General features: G+C 36.8%; 1 protein-coding gene across 1 annotated transcript; it reads left to right on the forward strand.

Moving 5' to 3' along the window:
• The first annotated feature begins 88 nt into the window (after positions 1-88).
• LOC109996940 (aminopeptidase N) lies at positions 89-20,193 on the forward strand. The gene is made up of 21 exons (XM_020651281.3): positions 89-428; positions 2,276-2,579; positions 3,644-3,786; positions 4,008-4,144; positions 5,506-5,632; positions 9,453-9,607; positions 10,800-10,913; positions 11,027-11,170; positions 11,277-11,342; positions 12,487-12,552; positions 12,660-12,832; positions 13,068-13,144; positions 13,864-13,997; positions 14,114-14,169; positions 14,754-14,901; positions 15,010-15,101; positions 15,518-15,625; positions 16,469-16,636; positions 16,713-16,853; positions 17,808-17,889; positions 19,392-20,193. Exons 1-21 carry the CDS (start codon positions 134-136, stop codon positions 19,545-19,547), a joined length of 2,886 nt encoding a protein of 961 aa, XP_020506937.2. The 5' UTR covers positions 89-133; the 3' UTR covers positions 19,548-20,193.
• The last annotated feature ends 43 nt before the right edge of the window (positions 20,194-20,236 follow it).

The following is a 20,236-nucleotide window of genomic DNA, read 5'->3' on the forward strand; positions in this document are numbered from 1 at the left end:
AGCCTGTATTTACAATCCCACTGTTAATGTATCACTTGGTGCATAGATGGGAGGGGAAATGGCTATATAAAGACATTCACCTTCCACCCTCTCGTGTGCTGTTTCACTGTGGGTCTCCTAACAGACGGACAACATGGCGAAAGGTTTCTTTATCAGCAAAACCGTTGGCATAGTGGGTGCCATCGTGGGTGTAGCGGCCGTGTCTACCATCATTGCTCTGTCTGTTGTTTACTCCCAGGAAAAAGCCAACAATAATCAGCTGACTGATGAAGGAACAACATCCAAACCTCCCGTCACTACACCTGCCCCGTCCAATTTGCCCTGGGACAAATATCGGCTGCCCAAGAGCCTGGAGCCTGACCACTATAACGTCACCCTGTGGCCACGACTCACTCCTGACAAGACAACTGGACTCTACATCTTTACTGGTAAGGTGGAATATTTGTTATACTGTAACGTGAGATGGTCTTCTTTTATACAAAGTATGCATTGACCAGCTACCCAGGGTTTCAAATCTTTGGTGAAGAATAATGAAAAACAACAGGAATTTAGAAGCATCGCTTTGTCAGGGATGGAGATCAAAATGTGTCATATGGTTGAGAAGTAACAGCTTCAACAGCGTGTCATAAAGAAATACCCATCATTCAAGAAACTGATTTCACTCATGACCTCTTTTAAAGCAATCCTTTACGCAAGCAAATACAGGAGGGGTGTTGGAAAGTCACAGTCTTTCTTTACCCAGACCACTTTAAAAGAGTTTTACATAATCGGCATGCGCAGGCATCTCAGATCTGATGATAAACGCTGTTAAAATGTTTTTTTTTTAAGAACTTGATCACGGTTAATACCACCTTTAACAGTACATATAGTTTAAATGAACGGAAAAGCTTAGAAGAATTCATACGTACCCAACAGTTTGTTCTGCATCTCAGAGAAAACAGCAGAAAGAACAGCCTCAACTTGTCTATTTCTTGACTACATTTTGTGGCTGTTTTGAGCTTAGAAACACCACTAAGTTTTCTTTGGTGTAAAGGCCTATAGTGCTGAGCTAATGTTTATACTTTACATTGGTTTTCAGTACTTTTAAAAATACATTTCAAAATTCTCAACTTCTAAAAAAAACATTAAAACAGGTCAGTTTTCAGTTTTTGACCGTCCATCTTGTTAAATTCAGCTGCTTGGTGCATGGCCCAGTGCTTTAGTATACGACAAGGTTTGTACTTATCATTTCTGTGCGCCGTCTGTTAGCTTATTATTTTGGGTTAGGGTTAGGTTGTCCGTTGAATCGGATGATATTGTTTGAAGAGCATCAGTTTGATCTTGGGGTGGGGCTCGAGGCGATGGATAGGTCAGACATATCTGTTTGTCTGGTTTTTAATTCCCCTGGGAAAACAGTACATTTTACATTACAGGTCCTTTGATTTAAAGCGGTCATATTATGCTTTTTCTGGTTTTATATGCTCTTTAGTGTGTTTTCCATGTGTCCTGTGCATGTTTAGGCACAACTATTTGCAAAAATTCAAAGTCCGCGGAAAAGCAGCTTCTCCTACGTCCTCCTGTTAGTTGCAGCATTAGCTGCATGTAATGCTCGGTTCTAGCCCCCCTCAAAAAAAATTTGCCAGTGTGACAATCAGATCAGACTTGGCACATGTGGGGACTCTGAACGTTGGCACTTCAGAGCCATAGATAGAGAGTCAGAAGCGAGCCGGTGCATGGAGCGGCAGTACATGAAAACAGACACTTTTTTCGCACTTTAGCTATTGTGAACATACTGTAGTAGATACATAGATTAAATATACGAACCCAAAAAAGGCCATAATATGACCTCTTTAACTGGACAAGAGGTTTTGTTTACAGTGAATGTTGAAATGTTCCTTAATTTTGAGTTTCATCACTTTCACTTAAAGGCAAAATAAATGTCCATTTTGAAACGTACAATACTTTAAACATTGACGACCTTGGAACCCAACCATTATATTGCCTTTGTAGGCCATAAAGAGATATTCACTTTTATTTCAGTCTCTTTCATTATTGCTCTCTTGCTTTTTAAACCAAAGCAAGAGAAGTCTGGCTTTGTTTTATTTGGCCACATGGCTCTGGAAGCCACTTTTCAAGGTGACTGTTTTCATAAAAAGAAGTGCATAAATAATTTAATGGATTTTCAGTGGACAAAATCTATGTTAATTTTTGATTCCTTCAAATTAACCAAACCATGGGTTTAATTTTTTCTTTTGGCAGAGCTGACCACATTATAAGTTCTGTCATTGTGTTTCAGGTGACTCCAGTGTGGAGTTTCGGTGTGTTGAGGAGACCGACCTGATTCTTATCCACTCGAATAAGCTGAACTACACCAAATTTGAGAATGGCCACTTGGCAACGCTCAAATCAGTCAGTGGAGGCAAAGCGCCCTCTATCAAGTCTTCCTGGCTAAAGGTTGAGACCCAGTACCTGGTCCTACAGCTGGATGGTAAACTGACGAAGAACCAAATGTACCAACTTTCTACCAAATTCACTGGAGAGCTGGCTGATGACCTGGGAGGCTTCTACAGGAGTGAATACATGGAGAACGGAGTGAAAAAGTAAGTGTATGAGGAGTCAGATATACTTTGAAAATGTAGTACACTTTAGGTGGGTAAAACAGACCAAGACATACTGTAACATGTACAGCAATGTGTGGAAATAGATGGCAATGATGGTTCTTATGATGGTTGGGTTATATATGTCTGGTTGTGTATCGTGCACTTTGGGTTCTTTTCTGTTAAATTGTATTTAATTATTTTTGGTATTTTGCATCTGTTATATTCTTACTGTTGTTAATGTTTTTCTGTGTTTGGTTTAGTTTGCTTTGTTCTTGCTGTTTGTCAAAGCACTTTGTAAACCTGTGTTTTTAAAAGGTGCTATATAAATAAAGTTATTATTATTATTATTATTAATAATGAAGGGTGAAGGTTGGGGAAGTGGAAAGCCTATCTATCACATGGTTAACATAAAACAGTCACACCTGGGTTATATTTAGCCACCTGAAAACACCATAAAAATGTCTCTGACATCCTTACATGGAAGGAAACACATTTTTAGTGTGTAAATCATTTGAATTTCAGTAGTATTCAAAAATATTTTTTGTACTAAAAAGGCTTGACTGAAATTACTGGGAAATATGCATCCATTCCCAGAGGCGTATCTCGTCTATGAGATGCTGATTGCCAATGGGTACCAGATTAAGGTTAAAATAATAGGCCTACTCCATTTAGGGGATTGTTCCAAACAAGACTTTTGTGAATAAGAAAGAAACTGCAGGTCATGAAGTATGTTCCAACAACACCTAATTTGTGTTGACACAGAGAAAAAGCCTTTATTTTTCAAGCAAAATAATTTACTTCTAATTGAAATACGTAAGTTTGATTTTTTTGTGATGGACACCAAAAAAGAAATATATGTCTATGTACTCATAGTTTATTGTACTGATTTGACTTTTTCTTGTCTTCATGAGACTGGATACAGATTTTGGTGGCTCCATCATATTAAATGGTTTAAATGCCATGCATTAACTGGTCCTAAACCAGTACACTTGACCATTTCTACGTAAGTGTCTTGTAAAACATATACATTTTACAAATTGAACTTATTGTCTACATCCTGTCAGGGTTGTTGCTACGACTCAGATGCAGCCAACAGATGCCAGAAAGGCTTTCCCCTGTTTTGATGAACCTGCTATGAAAGCTGTTTTCCACATCACTCTTATCCACCAGAATGGAACTGTAGCCCTGTCGAATGGGGAAGAAAAGGGTACGTTTTATAACCAACACTGGTCAACTTGATCTTGCCAGTTTAGGACAAAATCCAATAAGTGAATGTAGAAGTAAATGTATCTGAATTTTGAATTAGATGGACAGCAGTATGTGATAAAGCAATTGAAAAATAATACTACATAGATGAAGAAATCTTTGGAACTTACTGAAACTTGAAAACTAAAGTTACAAATCTTTTTATCCAATTATATTTTACAGAGTCAAGCAATATCAACATGGACGGTCAGGCTGTGCAGATGACAGTTTTTAAGCCAACTGAGAAAATGTCCACCTACTTGTTGGCGTTCATTGTCAGTGACTTTGAATTCATCAGTGAAAACATTGGTGGTGTTTTGGTAAGTGTCTCAACCATCATTTCCCCACGCCAACCAACTATGACAGTTACATCAGCAGGTAGATTGTCTTACAGGGTAACATAACGCAGCCAAAACAATTATTAACCAGTTTGTTTTTGGTAAAATGGGATGCCTCTTCTTTAGCTACATAACTTAAATAGAAAACTGTTTAATGTGTTACAACACAATCCCATAAAACATACTCATATGCCTGAAACTTTGCACTTTTTTTTAACTACAATGGTTTTTCATGAATTAGTCAACACCAATAGTTGAGTTTTAGTCATTAGTTGTTTTCCACTTTGTTTTTTGTTAAGCCCATAATTATATGCAGCATATAATGGCATGCAAGTGATGCCATGTAGTTGTGGAATACTGTTAGGACGGTGTAATGGAATGGAAACCACAACCAGAATAATATTTGATATTGTTTTCAAGCTATTTAACATTCACATGAAATTACCCTTGATTGGTAGCTCATGCAATATAAAATTGGTATAAAAATGTGATGTGTAAATATTTACAATAAAAAATGTCATGAGGAAAACACATACAATTGACTTTTTTTTAGCTGAAAGGTACAGAGGAGTATTAGGGCCACATTAAGGGGAATTTATTTCTTGATTAAAGTAAAAATGTACGACGATAAAGTCAGAAATTTACGAGAATAAAGTTATTCATCAACGAGAATAATCTTGTACATTTAGGAGAATAAAGTTGTTATTTTAGTATATTTAGCCTTTAGTTTATTAGAAGACCAGCAGCCACCTGTACCAAATGAGGAACATGGAGCATCTTGTGTAGTTAGTATAGGTTTCACAAATACGGAAATACTTCCTTGTGTAGTCTGTAACACAGACTGACTGCGCATCAACTCTCTGTGGAATGAGTTGCTTTAAAACAACAGTTTGACAAGGACTCAACATTTCTGATTAGTTTTGTTGGGGCTTTACTTGTACAAATATGAATCTACACACTTCTTTTGGCACATCAGCATTACATTTTCATATCAGGACCCTGAAAAGATACTGCATGAAACTGGTGCTATTCCAGAGAGAGAACCACACTGACTTGGAGGAAATGAACTCTTTTGTGGCAGAGGAAATGTCTTCAAGGGTTCTCCTGCCATCATTGTATTGCAGGCAAATGGCTGCTCCTCTGATACAACATTATATAAATTGATTTACAAATCTAATATTGTAAATGAAAGACTTTATTCTAGTAAAGTTACAGCTTTAATATTGTAAATGTACAACTTTGATCTTAAAAAAAATATTTTCTTAAATGACAATAAAGCTGACATAAATGTGCATGATAACACCTATCTGTTTTAACGAGTGTATTGTTTGATGTTGGTTTAGATCCGTATCTTTGCACGGAAGCCGGCTATTGATGCTGGACAGGGAGAATACGCCCTCAACAAAACTGGACCCATCCTTAAGTACTTTGAGAGTTATTTTAGTTCCAAATACCCTCTGCCAAAATCTGGTAAGTCCAGTTTCTGTGTTAACATGCATTTGAAGTTTACATAGAAAGCCAAAGCATGGAGTAGCAGTAGTGTGGCTTTTTTTGCTCTGGTATTGTTTCCTGATAAGAAAGTTAAAGAGTGAAAAATGAAAGTCCCTTTACCTCACATGTCTCAACAACAGCACTATAACATAACACTTTGCTTTTAAGGTAGTGCTTTGTCTTCACTTCCTCCCATATCTTCCATTGAAGAAAAGCTTAAATGCGTTTCTATTGCTTCTCCAACTGTGCCTGTACCTAGTTATATGTTAATGTGACATGTGTTCCTTTGATTTAACTCTCCTTCCTCCACTCACTGCTCTATAGTTTTTTAGATCATGTCTGTTGCCTTGGTGTGTGTTTCCATGATCAAACCAAACTATAACTCCTGAGAAAATGGCAGCCACCACCATTAAAACATCTGTGTCAGCAATATCCAAACATCATAAAGTGCTCAGCCTTCATCCTGTTTGAAGTGTTTATTGAACAAGACTTATGTGATAGTCACATGAATGTTTGTACTTTGTAGTTTTCATTTTTTATGAGCATCCTGTAAACTATCAATTATTAACGGATATAATTTGATAACCTGATTGCAAAGTCTTTCATGACAGACATTTCCTTATTCTATGACAGCCCCCTTAAAAAAATCCCCTTTCAAATTCAAGCCAAACATGTGTCCAGACCAAATGTTACAACATCATTGACTGTACATGAGTAGTAGATGTGGCCCTTTGCTTTCAAAAGTGAAGCCAATCCATAAGTGCATTACAGCTGCATTCTTTGTTGTGACCAGCTTAGGGCAACATCTCTGAGATGATTCTTGTTTTTTTTGATCAAGGTCTTTTTATTTTTATTTTTCAAATATATCACAAAAAACAACAACAGCACAAACATAGGACAGTCAGAAAAGAAACCTGTCCAATGCCCAATTCCCCGAGCACTGGATCATCAGTAAGCCTGCAGCCAGACAATGACAAGAAGAATAAACTGACATATAAACAAATAAATAACAGACAGAAAATAATAAAATACATTCTAAAACAAAACAGAAAAAAAAGACAAAAATAATAAAACAATAAAAGGGTTACATAGTTATGTTGATAGCTCTCTCAACAAAAGATAAAAATGGTTGCCAAGTGATATAGAATTTCCTAGTGCAACCTCTTATAGTATATCTGATTTTCTCTAAGTGGACAAGAAACATGATCTCCCTTATCCATTGGTCATATGTGTGGGGTGCAGAGTCCTTCCATTTAGATAATATTAGTCTTCTGGCCAAAAGGGAGCAAAAGGCTATCATATTGGTTTGGTGCCCATTAACAGGAGTGTTCATTGGGGCAACACCAAACAGAGAGATCAGTGGAGAGGGGTCGCCTGTTGTCCCACATATTCTTGAAAAGGTCTCAAAAACAGAGCACCAGAAACCAAAAAGTTTTGGGCATGTCCAGAACATATGTAACAAAGTGGCAGGAGCCTGTTTTTTTCATGTTGGGTCAAGAGCTGTTTCAAACTTAGCTAGTTTATCTTTAGACCAATGCAAACGATGAACAACTTTAAACTGAATTACAGCGTGCCGAAGACATATCGAGGAGGAATAAATCCTTTGTAAGACTTAATGCCAAACTGCCTCTGCAAGTACCTCACCCAGGTCTGCCTCCCACTTATTCTTAAGGCTCTCCAGACCAGTAACATTGTGTGAGTTGAACAATGTATAAATCTTGCTTATAACATGTTTGGTGTCCATTTTACAATTCAAAATTGAATCTAGCAAGGAAATCGGTGGGCATTGAGGGAAGTAATTAGAGTTTGATGCTACAATATTCCTGATTTGCAAATACCTGTAAAAATGTGACTTGTAAATCTTAAACTTATTTGATAACTGATCAAAAGATGTTTTCAATATAGAGGTCATCTAATGTGCTTATTCCCAGATTTGACCATGTATCAAAAGCATCATCCATTAGAGATGGGGCAAATGTAGGATTTTTAGATAATGGAGCAGCATGTGACATATCATGAAGGTTAAAGGAACGTCTAAATTGGTTCCAAATTTTAACTGAATGAATAACAGTAGGATTTAACGTAAAGACTGTCATTGGTTGCTTAAATGGGAGTTTAGAACAAAGTAAAGCCATCAAAGAGGAAGATCCAATCGATGTTGCCTCCAAAACTGTCCAGCTGGGGTTAGTGACCTCACTCCTCGTCCAATACAACAAAGCTCTGATATTGGCTGACCAGTAATAGTGCATGAAATTAGGAAGTGCCATTCCACCCTGAGTGCGAGGCCTCTGCAATATGTTCTTATTTATCCTAGGCTATTTTTTATTCCATATAAAAGAAGAAATCTGATTGTTTAAATTTGAAAAAAAGGATTTAGTAAAAAGAAAAAAATAGGAAGACACTGAAACAAATGTAGAAATTTAGGGAGAACAGTCATCTTGATCGTATTGATTCTTCCCCCTAAGGAGAGAGGCAGGGGGTCCCAGAACTCAATGTCCTGCTTAAGACTTGATAATAAAGGTGGGAAATTTGCCTTGCAAAGATCTTTATGATCATGTGTGACCCAAATACTGAGGTATCTAAATTTGTTAGGGCTGATTTTAAAGGGGGTTGTTCTTAGTTTATTTTTCACCTATGTCATGTCATATTCACACCACATTTGAACACTGATGGCAGAGGCTGCTGTTGAGGCACTGCTGCCCCTCATGAGTTGATGGTCTCACTCTCCAGTTTAGAGTAATCTTCAATACAGACATAATGTTAATTTAGTAGACTAGTATCAGTACAGACTATTGATATCAAAGCAGGGTATGACCACCTTGGACATGGCTACCTTGGGATTTAGGCATCAATACCGTGGCAACATCAAAATGTGTTGTGCAGAAATCTCTTTTCAAAGCCTGATTTTTCATTGCAAAATTAGCATGAGTTATCACACTCTCCTTAAACCGATTCTGTGTGTAATTGCCTAAGGTAGGAAGTGTGACAGTTTCTGTTTATAGTTTGTAAATACCGATATTGTTCATTAGGATTTCAGCTGCCTATGGCTGTGCAGGAAAACAGTCCTTCTGGAAAACATTCTTCATATTAAGCTCTAGGAAGTCACATATGAACACTTCCCACAAAGGAATACAATCACTACACAAGGACTCTTTTAACCATAATGCCATGTTATAAGGCCCTTTTATCTCCAGCGACAAAAAAAACTCTTAGCCAATACATAGACTCTGAATGTGTTTTTAATGACTTTATTCCTAATATTGTATCATCCAAGTCCTATTTAGCTTATTTTGATCTCTATAAACAGGCATCTAGTACCACTAACCTCTTATACACAGTTTCTCCGCACAAACTTTATGCCTGCTTCTCAAGTAAGCTTTTAGGACTGTAATCAATGGCCTTCTCGTGGGAAAGGAAGTCATGGCTACATGATCCTTGTGAACACCTGATTAAACCAGATGATATAGCTGACATGCTTTAGGGAATTGTAGCAATCATAAAACAGATGCACCATGCTAACAAAAAAGCAACAGTTATTTGATATTTAGCATTTAACAATATTTGCTCTTCTCAGTCTTCACCAACTTGAATATCGTTAACTATTGCTCCCAAAAGCCAAACTCGAGGTTTCAAAATGATACACCACAAACAGATGGTTGATGTCAAGGTGGCTACATTCTCTTCTTATTATACGGCATATGTTTAAAACTGGTGTAGATAAACTACTGTTAGGTGTAATAAGCAGCTGTAAAGGAACTCAACTGGTAATAAATCACAAATAATGTATCTTCTTGTGCAGATCAGATAGCTTTACCAGACTTCAACGCTGGAGCCATGGAGAACTGGGGTCTTATCACATACAGAGAGACAGCACTGCTCTATGATGAAGAGTACTCATCCAACTCCAACAAGGAGAGAATTGCTACCATTATTGCTCATGAACTGGCTCACATGGTAAGGTTTAACATTGCAAACCCTGTCACTTCACAATGTTTATCACATGGTGTTCACTGTTTACTCTTTAGATGTTTAATCTTCTTGAAAAATTAAACAAATGAAGACGATATAGTCGAGATGATCCTGTATAACCTTTTAGAAAAAGGTTAAGCTGAGTTTAATAAATATCTAATAAATGTAAATAAGAAAATATTCCAGGGAAGATATCAAGTCATATCCAAGCATGTTTCAAGTGTCACGTGTTCAAGGGCAAGTCCGTGCCAATGCTGCATTCATGTGCTGCTCGGGCGGTTTGGAAGTCGTTCTTCCGACTTTAGTGTGTTCAAGTGATTTCAGTTCGGAAAGTCGGGAAGGTTGTAACAACAGCAAAAAACTGCGTTGATGCTACGAAGAAGATCTGTGAAATATCTCTGTTAAAAGTTATATTTGAGCAAAAAGTTGATGTGCAATACGTGAATTAATAAAAAGTATGTTAACATTAACAATACATATTTTGCCCCTCGTGATGACAATTCTGACGTCAATTTGGGAAGTCGGGCATCTAATTCTTTTCTGAGTTTCCGAGTTTTTCTTCCAACTTGAGTAGGTGTTCATGTGCATTTTATAACTCCAAAACTCGATTTCCTGATGTTTCCGACACCACATGAATTTAGCATAAGCTACAGGGTTATCAAGTCAATTAACACCCTGTTGCAAGTCTTATCAAAAATGGTTTAAAGTCAAATTACATGGCTTTAAGGGCAAATCCAAGTCAAATCTAGCATCGACTTCATTAAAAAGGTGATGACCAAGTCAAGTCACAGGTCCAGCAAACTTCAGGTCAATTTGGAGATTTTAAAGTTTCTGTATGACTTTGCATTGTTTTGATTGAATTACGATACATTCAAGTCTGTGTCACATATATCCTTGCATAATTGAGACAGGAAACTGGTTTCTTTGTAAATTGAAGGAAAAAACATAAATACCTGTATACTCTTTACTCTTAGGGTCTCAAATTGAAAATCACTAAACAAAATTCTTAGGACATAAATCAAGAAGTGTACCAAGCCTCATAGAAGCAGAGTCAAAGCCTTGTCTTATTTGTGTCTCATATCCAAATCTTCATTCTGCATTAACATTCTAAAAATATTTACTTTTTAGTTTAGCTTGGCATATGCATCACATATTTACTCTGTGCTGTTCCTTTCAGTGGTTTGGTAATCTGGTGACCCTGAGGTGGTGGAATGACTTGTGGCTTAATGAAGGCTTTGCATCCTATGTTGAGTACCTTGGAGCAGATAATGCTGAACCTGATTGGAACGTGGTAAGGTTTTCTCCTGCACCTTATGGCCTCCAGAACCAATAAAGAGCAATGAAGGATGATAATGGAAGGCAACATGCAAGTTGTCTTGATGCTGTTTAATTTTTTTCTAATAGAAAGACCTCATCGTGCTCAACGACGTCCACAGGGTGTTTGCCATCGATGCCCTGGCATCCTCTCACCCTTTGTCCTCAAAAGAAGAGGACATCCAGAAACCAGAACAGATTAGTGAGCTTTTCGATGCCATCTCATACAGCAAGGTAACGAATACACTCTGGGCTAAAACGCAGCAGAACACTTTTCCCATCTCTGATTCCAAGATCAGTCTAACGTTATAACATTACAATTTGTTTTGCTCATTCTCAGGGAGCATCTGTTCTGAGGATGTTGTCCGATTTCCTGACAGAAACAGTCTTCACAAAGGGACTTCAGGTAGGCACTTTATGGAGATATGTATTGGTTACCTGGAAAAATAATACATGCTGACGTGGATCTTCCCCTTTCATTGGGAACAGCAAAGAACCTTGTGTATTGTATCTTTGTCAGATTTGGGTTGTCAGTAGCTTTAATCAGTCTAATGCAATTTGATAATATCAACAACTGACTCTGAAACAGCTATGCTTGATTTATGAATTTGCTTTATTATATTGGTTATTCTTTTATGAAAAGATAAAGACAATATAGACATATGACTACGATTCTGTAATCAGGACAGCATACCAATTTTCAACCTCTCAACCTAGCTATGCTATCGTTACAGTTTTAAGAAGTACCTGTACTTTCAGCAATATATATCAAAATAATGGAATTCCATGTCCAAAGAGATTCCAGCAGAGTGCGAGGTGGCCTTGTCTTCAAGGATAATCTCCTACATGCCTTGTATTAAGAAGGGGAGTCTTCTTCGTCTGACACTGTTTCCAGCTCTTCATTGGGAGCTGTTATGTCTTTAGTTTGGCAGGGGTTTGGCTTATTCCTGGAATACCTGTTCACATTACCTGCATTAGCGTCCAGCGGGTTGTTAGAAGCTGTGATATCGTCTGTTCCACCAAAATTTGGGTATATCCTTTTAAGCCAGACAACACTATTCAACCAAGTGACTATTTTTCCACAGCCCAGGAAAGACTTTTATGATTATGCTGGTAATCTTACACGATCAAAAGTGCCATAGTTAGCAGAGCCTAGAGAGTTCAGAAAGGCAATCACAGTTGAAAGGATATACAGTATAAGGAAATTAGCGGTTCACTCTAGTGATAGAGATGCACTTACCATTATAAGCCACTTGGGTTTGACGCCAATCCTGGGGCTATTTCCTCCCTTTCACTTAAACACATCTGACTTTATTGTCTCTCTTCAGCTGTTCTATCTTTTACTGACCAACATTTTTCAAACAAAAAGGGGTTGGGCTGGACTGGTTGGATTTGCTCATACTTTATTTAGGGTTCATTATAGAGTTTATTCTGTTTTTTAGGTCATGTGTAGCTTGACCTAGTTCAAAGCTTTACCACAACATTTTGACAGAACCCATTGAACAAAATAAAACTCATCAATGTCTCTTGTTTCTTTGTTAACCCTGCAGAGCTACCTGGATGAATTTAAATTTGGGAATGCAGTCTACACAGATCTGTGGAAACATCTGGAAAAGGCATGGCCCTTTCTAAAAAGTCTTAAAATGTGATTTAATCAAAATAATGTCCAGTATCTTTCAGCAAACTTTTACATTTTATTTCTACTTTTTCTCTGCATCCACAGGCTGTCATTGAGAGTGGCACTTCACTTCCTAGCACAGTCCATGAGATCATGAACACCTGGGTTCTGCAAATGGGCTTTCCTGTGGTAACAATCAATACAGCCACTGGGGTTGTATCCCAAAAGCACTTCCTCTTAGATTCAGATTCTGTGGTCACCACTCCTTCTATTTACAAGTATGTGCCATTAAGTTGTTCTTCCCTTCCTTTGCATCAATACATTTGTTATTTTGGGTCTTTTCTCTAAATGTTACTACTGATATATATAATATACAGCAATACAACCTTCTCATCATATACAACATTACAGTTACCCTCACTACATTGTATTTCAAGTTCTACTCCTGATACACTTAAGACACAAAAAAGCAAATTGTATGTTCAATTGATAATAAAGTAGTTTATTCCACAGCTATGAATGGATTGTTCCAATTAAGTGGATGAAGACTGGTGAAGATCAGGAATCAGTGTGGCTCAATGAAAAATCAAGTAAGATGACCAAACCTAGCATGGGAGAGTGTGATGATGAATGAAATTATTACTAGCATTGTAGACATAATGATTGTTGTTACTGCTATGGGGAAACATGATGTTGTATCCTATTGTATCCTGTTGTTATAGTTCAGTCAGAAGCGATTCATCATATCAGAACAGTTTTTTCTCATGCTTTTATTATTATTTTATTTTTTTTACTGTTCTTAGCTAAGGGTACTCTACTTCCTGTTTTGAATGAAAACCTGCTTTTATTTTGAAAGAAGTAAGGATCTTCTGGTAGATTGAAAGTTAAGACACTGACTTAAATACGGAAAAAGGAACTTGCTACAGATGAAAAAGTTAAATGTTAATAGTATAAGAAACGACAAAAAATGTAAATGTTTGATGCCACAAGATGCAAATTACAGACTGAACTGTCTGGGAGTTTCTCAAAGTGAAATGAGCTGGTCAAAGGTGCAGCATCGTCATTCTTTTCACATTACTTTGGCTGAAAGCACAACAGTATTTGTTTGCATTAAAATCAAGTTGTGAAAATGTAAAACACGTTTTTTCAGTGAAAACATTTTGTCTGAGAATTTTTTTTCTAAACTTAAATTAAGAAAAACAGTCAAAATGTATGCAAAAGCATATAACTTTTTTATGTTTAGCTTTAACATCGTTTAGTCATATGTTCAACAATAATGAGTGACTCCTCCACCTACATTCTTCTGTAGAAACAATTGAAGCAATGAAAGCATCAGAAGCTCAATGGGTGCTTGCCAACCACAACGTGTCAGGTTACTACAGAGTCAACTATGATGAAGCCAACTGGGAGAAACTCCTGACAGCATTGGCCAATGACCATCAGGTGAGACAGCTGTCTGATGATTGACGATATATAATCTGTGTGATCTCTATTTTCCTAAAATGATAAATCTGAGTTGTTTTAATCATAGTAATGGTGATATTTTGCTTTTATTATAGCTTATTCCAGTGATCAACAGAGCTCAGTTGATCGATGATGCCTTCAACTTGGCCAGGTGAGTTCCTCTTCCACAGTATGAAGGATAGATTAGTAGTTTATAGAAAACAATTGTTCTGGACTTGTAAACCCATTTTTTTTTATCTATAAACAGGTTATCCATTTTGTGTTGGTGATCAAAAAATGTAATCTGGATCAGTTTTGAAATTATTTTGACACTGAATAGTAGGGCAAATACTGAGTAGGGTCACTTTAAAGTTGACCTATTGTTCTGATCCCTATTTTAAAACTACAATTAAGTTCTTCAATGCTGTATGCCAATACTAAAGCTGGGCAAAGTCAGTCAACTTTTCATTTTGTATAGTAAGACCTTATCTGATCAAGCAAAAGCTAATTATTTGGACAATTTGGCCTTGACTGAGGTGTAGACAAATTAAGTCAACTCAATTTTCTGCAAAGCATTAAGACTCATTAAAGATGTTGTAGGCAGCCATATCTTCAAAATTCATGAACAGGGTTAAGAACATCTTTGCTACAGTAAAGTCACACAACTATTTTGCCACTCTGAAAATAAATTGATGATGATCATTATGAGCAAGTTTAGAATATACCTTAAATTTTCCCAATTGTTTGATCCCAAAGGGCAAAGATCATTCCAACAGTGCTGGCCCTCAGAACTACCAAGTACCTGATCCAAGAGAGGGAATATATGCCATGGGATTCAGCCCTGGGAAGCCTGGACTTCTTCGAACTCATGTTTGACCGCAACGAGGTTTATGGTGTCATGCAGGTGTGCATTTTCTCCACCTATAAAACACCATGAAAGTCAAAAGAGCAAAAACACAAATAGTTTACTTTTTTTTCCATCGTCCTTACCTCTATCTTGTTGATTTTTTAGGAATATCTGAAGAAACAGGTCACCCCTTTGTTTGAACACTTTAAGAACATAACTGACAACTGGGAGACACTACCCACTGGACATATGGACCAGTGAGTACAGAAATGCTTGGACATGATATGTTCTCATGCTTTTTAAAGGATGCAATAACAAATTATACTTTCAAATTTGAGTGATATATTATGAAGTGTAATATTACACATTTGACTATTTTTTACATGTTCTGTTATTTTAGATGATGTACTTCCTGCTATGTATTATTTGTTTACCTGCTAAGGGGCAACAGATGCAAATGAGCTATAAGCTAACTCTGGTGCAATAACATTTAATTGTGCACTGTCCCTGAACAAATAATTAATAAAAAAAATCTGGATGTACGTTTTTGTTTGGTAACATCCCAATAACCAAATAAATTCAGAAAGTCCTGTGACGTCACTGTTTCAAACCACCACCTATTTTGTGTGGTCTTTTGTCAGCAATCGTTCCTTCTTTTTTTTTCTTTGTCCAGGTATAACCAGGTGAATGCTATCAGCCTGGCTTGCAAATCAGGTCTTGAAGAATGCCAAACTCTAGCCAAGGCATGGTTCAAGAAATGGATGGACACGAAGATCAACCCGTGAGTGTTAACATCAACATAATCGACCATATTCCCACTGTGACACGTAGTTTGTGACATCATGCTTAGGGTTTGAAACTTCAACACTGTTTGAAATTGCACTGGGGTGTTGCTGTTTATAAGTCCTATAAAGGTTGGGAATCTGATAAATCATGGTGATACCACTGTTTTCACATGGATTGCAATTTTTTTATGTAAATATTTTTTTTAAAAAGGAATACAGATTACAGTCTTTTACAAGCTTGCAGGCTTTTAGCTGAATTCCGGTGATGTTTAAGTTTCAAGTTTACCAGACATATTTTTTAACGCATAGTTATCCTGGTAATTATTGGCATTTTACCACTTTAGATCTTATATCACAATTAGCAAAGTTAGTATAGCATTTGTAACATTAACATTTGATAGAGTTTTTAAACAGGATGAAAGGTGTAAATTCTTAACTAACAGTAATTTCAATTAGTTTTAGTGGTTCAATGCTCATGTCAGCTCTCTATCTGTAGCTGTTTACACTACCTTCAAATATGGCTGAATTTCCCTTTTCACTTACCAGTATCTTTTCAGTTGCGGATCAATTGGAAAGAAGTGAAATGATCATGATTATAACACTCTCTAAGTGATTTCTAACCTAATCTTTGGGCGATTTGCAAACCCTGTACACAACAGTAGACTGTATAGCAGAATTTGAGCTTCCAACCCTTAGCATGATGTTAAATGAAAATGGCCGCCTTGTGAATGTTCACTTATTTCCTATCAACTATTTGGATTACTTTTACGGTATTTTATGTACAATCACCTTTCCATCATCATGATTTCCTGACCTCTAAAGATGTCGTTATTCTTTAGGATCGAGCCCAACCTGCGTTCCACTGTGTACTGTAATGCCATAGCAGCAGGTGGTGCTGCTGAGTGGGAATTTGCTTGGTCCCAGTTTAAGAGCGCCAGCATTGCTATTGAAGCTGATAAACTCCGTTATGCTCTGGCTTGCACAAGGCAGCCCTGGCTTCTCAACAGGTCTGTTAATACCATTTCACAATTTGCTACAAAAATAACTGACAATCACTGACTAGTACACACTCACCATTTTTAGGTATCTGGAGTACACTCTGGATACGAACATGATCCGGAAGCAGGATGCCACCTCCACCATTGTCTACATTGCTGGCAATGTTATTGGTCAGTCCCTGGCCTGGGACTTTGTCAGGGCTCGTTGGACATATATTTTCACTCAGTAAGTATAACCCAACAGCTTACAAGTGCTAACTACTGCTAAAGGGTGAAAGGCATGGGATAAGTCCATAACTCAGTCTTTTCTGCAAGTTTTCTTCCCAACACAGTTTTTCCACTTTGAAAATTCATGGCCTTTACAGTTCCATGTGTAAGGTTCTCATGAATATAGACATATTCTGTGCTTACATAACAAAACTCTTTGAACTTTGATTTTCACATGCCAAACTGTAGCACTGTCACATCATGGAGTCATATAATCACATAATGGCAAGCTTTACAGTTTAGTCTTTTATAACTGACAAGCTTTTATTGACCAAAAATTGGCATGTAATTCAAACTCTGCCTCAGATGGCCTTTGGTCCCTCTCATAAACGTTGACAGACAGAGCATATAAAAGGTCCTGCGTGTTATTAGAACTAAATATATCAAATATTTTATCATGGTTAAGAAGTATTTATCACCTTAGATGATCTGTGATCGTAAATTCTTGTCAGAAACTCTTTGACAATTAGACTATGGTTGGATTTTGTAATCAACTGGCATCCACCCTGAGCAGCAGTGGGATTTATCCAAACATGAAGACCTAACACTAGGGTGGTCACAGCTGATGACACATAAATGTAACTGCAAAAGGAGTGTGATGGATATACGTAAAGGGAAAGGGCCAGAACAGCAGCATTTAAATGAAATGAAGGCAGGGGAAACTAGATATTTAAAAAGACAGCAGCATGGTGTGAGGCTAACAAAGGGGCAAGCTGATGATAACAGCTGATATTTCAAACAGAATAGTATAAGCCTAGGTCTAGAAAATAAAATAGTTGTAATGACCAACATCTGGCTAGAATTCAGGTTTTATCTCACAGTTGAAAATCCATTGACATACAGGAAAAAGTATTCAGTCTCACTCTAAAATTCATACAAATGGTCCTGATTATACGCTGTGCTTTATTTACAGGTATGGTGGCGGCTCATTCTCCTTCTCCAACCTCATCAACGGAGTCACCAACCGCTTTTCAACTGAGTACGAGCTTCAACAGGTAAGATATTCTGGATATTTTTGGACACAATGTTTTAAAGTTTCTTCATAGTGATCAAGTTTGATCCTAGATTAAATACATTTCTACCTTTACCTAGTAGGCATTTTTTGATTTCTTTCGAACGTCAGACAAGTTTCTTAATATGTTATACAATAATAAGTAAATTACAGCAAGTGTGACCAAGTCTTAAGTTATGCTATTGTTTAAAAGCCCAAATCGTATGTCAAGAGAATAAGAACTTTAGAAACAAGGAAACAGTCCAAGGAAGTTCCAATGAAAGACTATCAATCCATCTATTAGTCTTTATTTGTATAATGGAAATTCATAGAAAACCTTACACAAATAGCATGTCTAGACCATACTTTTTCTTATGTCATTTACAGGGTCCCAACATTAATCCCCCATAAGCACAGCACTTGGCAACATTTAGCACAGTTACAGTGGCAAGGAAAAAAACTGCCTTTAAGGGCGCGGTCACACTGGCCATCCGTACCGTGTGCGTCTATTTTATTTTTTTATTTATTTATGGCTGTGTCTGATTAAAATGGCTTAAAAATAGCCGCAAAGTCAGTAAACATTAAACAGTAAACAGACATTTCACCCCTTCTGATCGTTATGATCTTCAACCATGTCTAGTTGCTGAGAACCTAGACAGACAACAACAATACAATTTTTGACTATAAGTGGAGTGGACATGGAGGTAGCCCTTGGTTTCAATGGTCAAACCTTAAATCTTCATTCTTTTCAACAGCCTGGGCTGACTCCAACAAAAACGATTGGTTATGTAGAAGTCTATGAGGAAAATTAGCGATTCCTTTTCTTTAGTGAAAAAAAACATCTGAGTGAATTGCTAGTTTCAAGTCTGCTTTTAAAAAGCATGGTCTCAATTAGTTTATTTAAGGTTCCACTTAGTAATAGACAAATGCTTTAGGGTGTAATTAACCATTATTGACAACTCTCTACATTTGAGGACCTGTCAATTTAGACAGGTTTGCCATAAAGTCATGTTTTTGAGACCTGGCTGTGTATCCTTCTTATAATGTTTGTATGATATTACAGAAAGATGTTTACAATTCTAGCAATGCTAATTGTGTTTTTCTCACTGAAAAAAAAAACCTGAAGCTTTTTCACAGTTCCACTTTAGCGTCTCTCTCGAACGCACAAGGTGGTGTCTGTTAGAAACCAATAGCATGTTTTTAGTACATTTTCCAGTAAGTTTACCAATCCAAATAAGACTTTGTCAGTCGTTGATCACTTGATCTGCCATGAGCTGAGCAGCCTGGCCAATCATACTGGATAGATTTACATTTATATTCCTTGTAAGCCCAATATCTATTCTCATGTTATCCCATGTTATATATATATTGGACTTAAAGTCATAAGACTCTGATTTTAAGTATGTTTCATATAACATCACATTTTAACCGCCACTGCCAGTGTTCAAAATACCACATCACAAACCCTTACAACACTGATGTTATCTTTTTTTTTCTTTCTGACAGCTTAAGCAGTTTAAGGAAGATAATGCAGAAACTGGTTTCGGCTCTGGGACCTTGGCAGTGGATCAATCCATTGAGAGAACCATTGCTAACATGAAATGGATCGCAGAGAACAAACAGGGTGTTCTGAAGTGGTTCCAAGATGAAGTAAAGCCCTGATGAGGCCATCAACCGCTGCAGCTCCGTTATAACTCCTACTACTTGTTAAAGAATGATATTTTTTCATGAAAACAAAATTTGTATTTGGAGGAAGACAAGGTTCACACCATTGCAACTGAAAATTGCACTGTTTATAATATCCATAATATGATTACTTGGATCTTTTTTGGCTTGCTGTTTCCTTTTTTTAGTATTTGAGTGCCAAGAAGTAAACTGAAGAAGGTTTGGTTGCAATCAAACCTTGAGTGTTGAAATTAAAAAGACAATTCCAATATTTAAAGTTAGACGACCAGAGAAGACTTGTTTTTTTGTTTATTTGTATATATGCCATTTTTATATATACACCTTTTTTCCCTTCAGTGTAAAATACAAATACAATGCCATGATGTATTTTTGGTTATCTGCCATTCCATTCAAATTCTGGTGTTAATACGTAATAATCCTGTACATTTTTAAATACAGGATACAATGCACATTTATGCACATACCATATGTCCATAGGATATTTCTATACTTTTGAAAGCACAACATAAACAAATACACAACTTTACACAAAGTCATTACCACCACTGGACATTTTAAAATATTTAAAGACAAATACTGTACTCTATTTTAAGAACAAAATAAACACATTGGTTTAAAATCAGCTGTTGTGCTTGATTCTTAAAATTGTATACATGCTTTTTTTT

This window comes from Labrus bergylta, chromosome 7 (genome assembly GCF_963930695.1).
Source record: "Labrus bergylta chromosome 7, fLabBer1.1, whole genome shotgun sequence".
NCBI classification, from domain to species: Eukaryota; Metazoa; Chordata; class Actinopteri; order Labriformes; family Labridae; genus Labrus; species Labrus bergylta.

Coding starts and splice junctions, on each gene's coding strand:
- LOC109996940 (XM_020651281.3), top strand. CDS start 134: ATGGCGAAAGGTTTCTTTATCAGCAAAACCGTTGGCATAGTGGGTGCC. Junction 10,914..11,026: donor CTGAACCTGATTGGAACGTG/GTAAGGTTTTCT, acceptor TTTTTCTAATAG/AAAGACCTCATCGTGCTCAA. Junction 15,626..16,468: donor ATGGACACGAAGATCAACCC/GTGAGTGTTAAC, acceptor GTTATTCTTTAG/GATCGAGCCCAACCTGCGTT.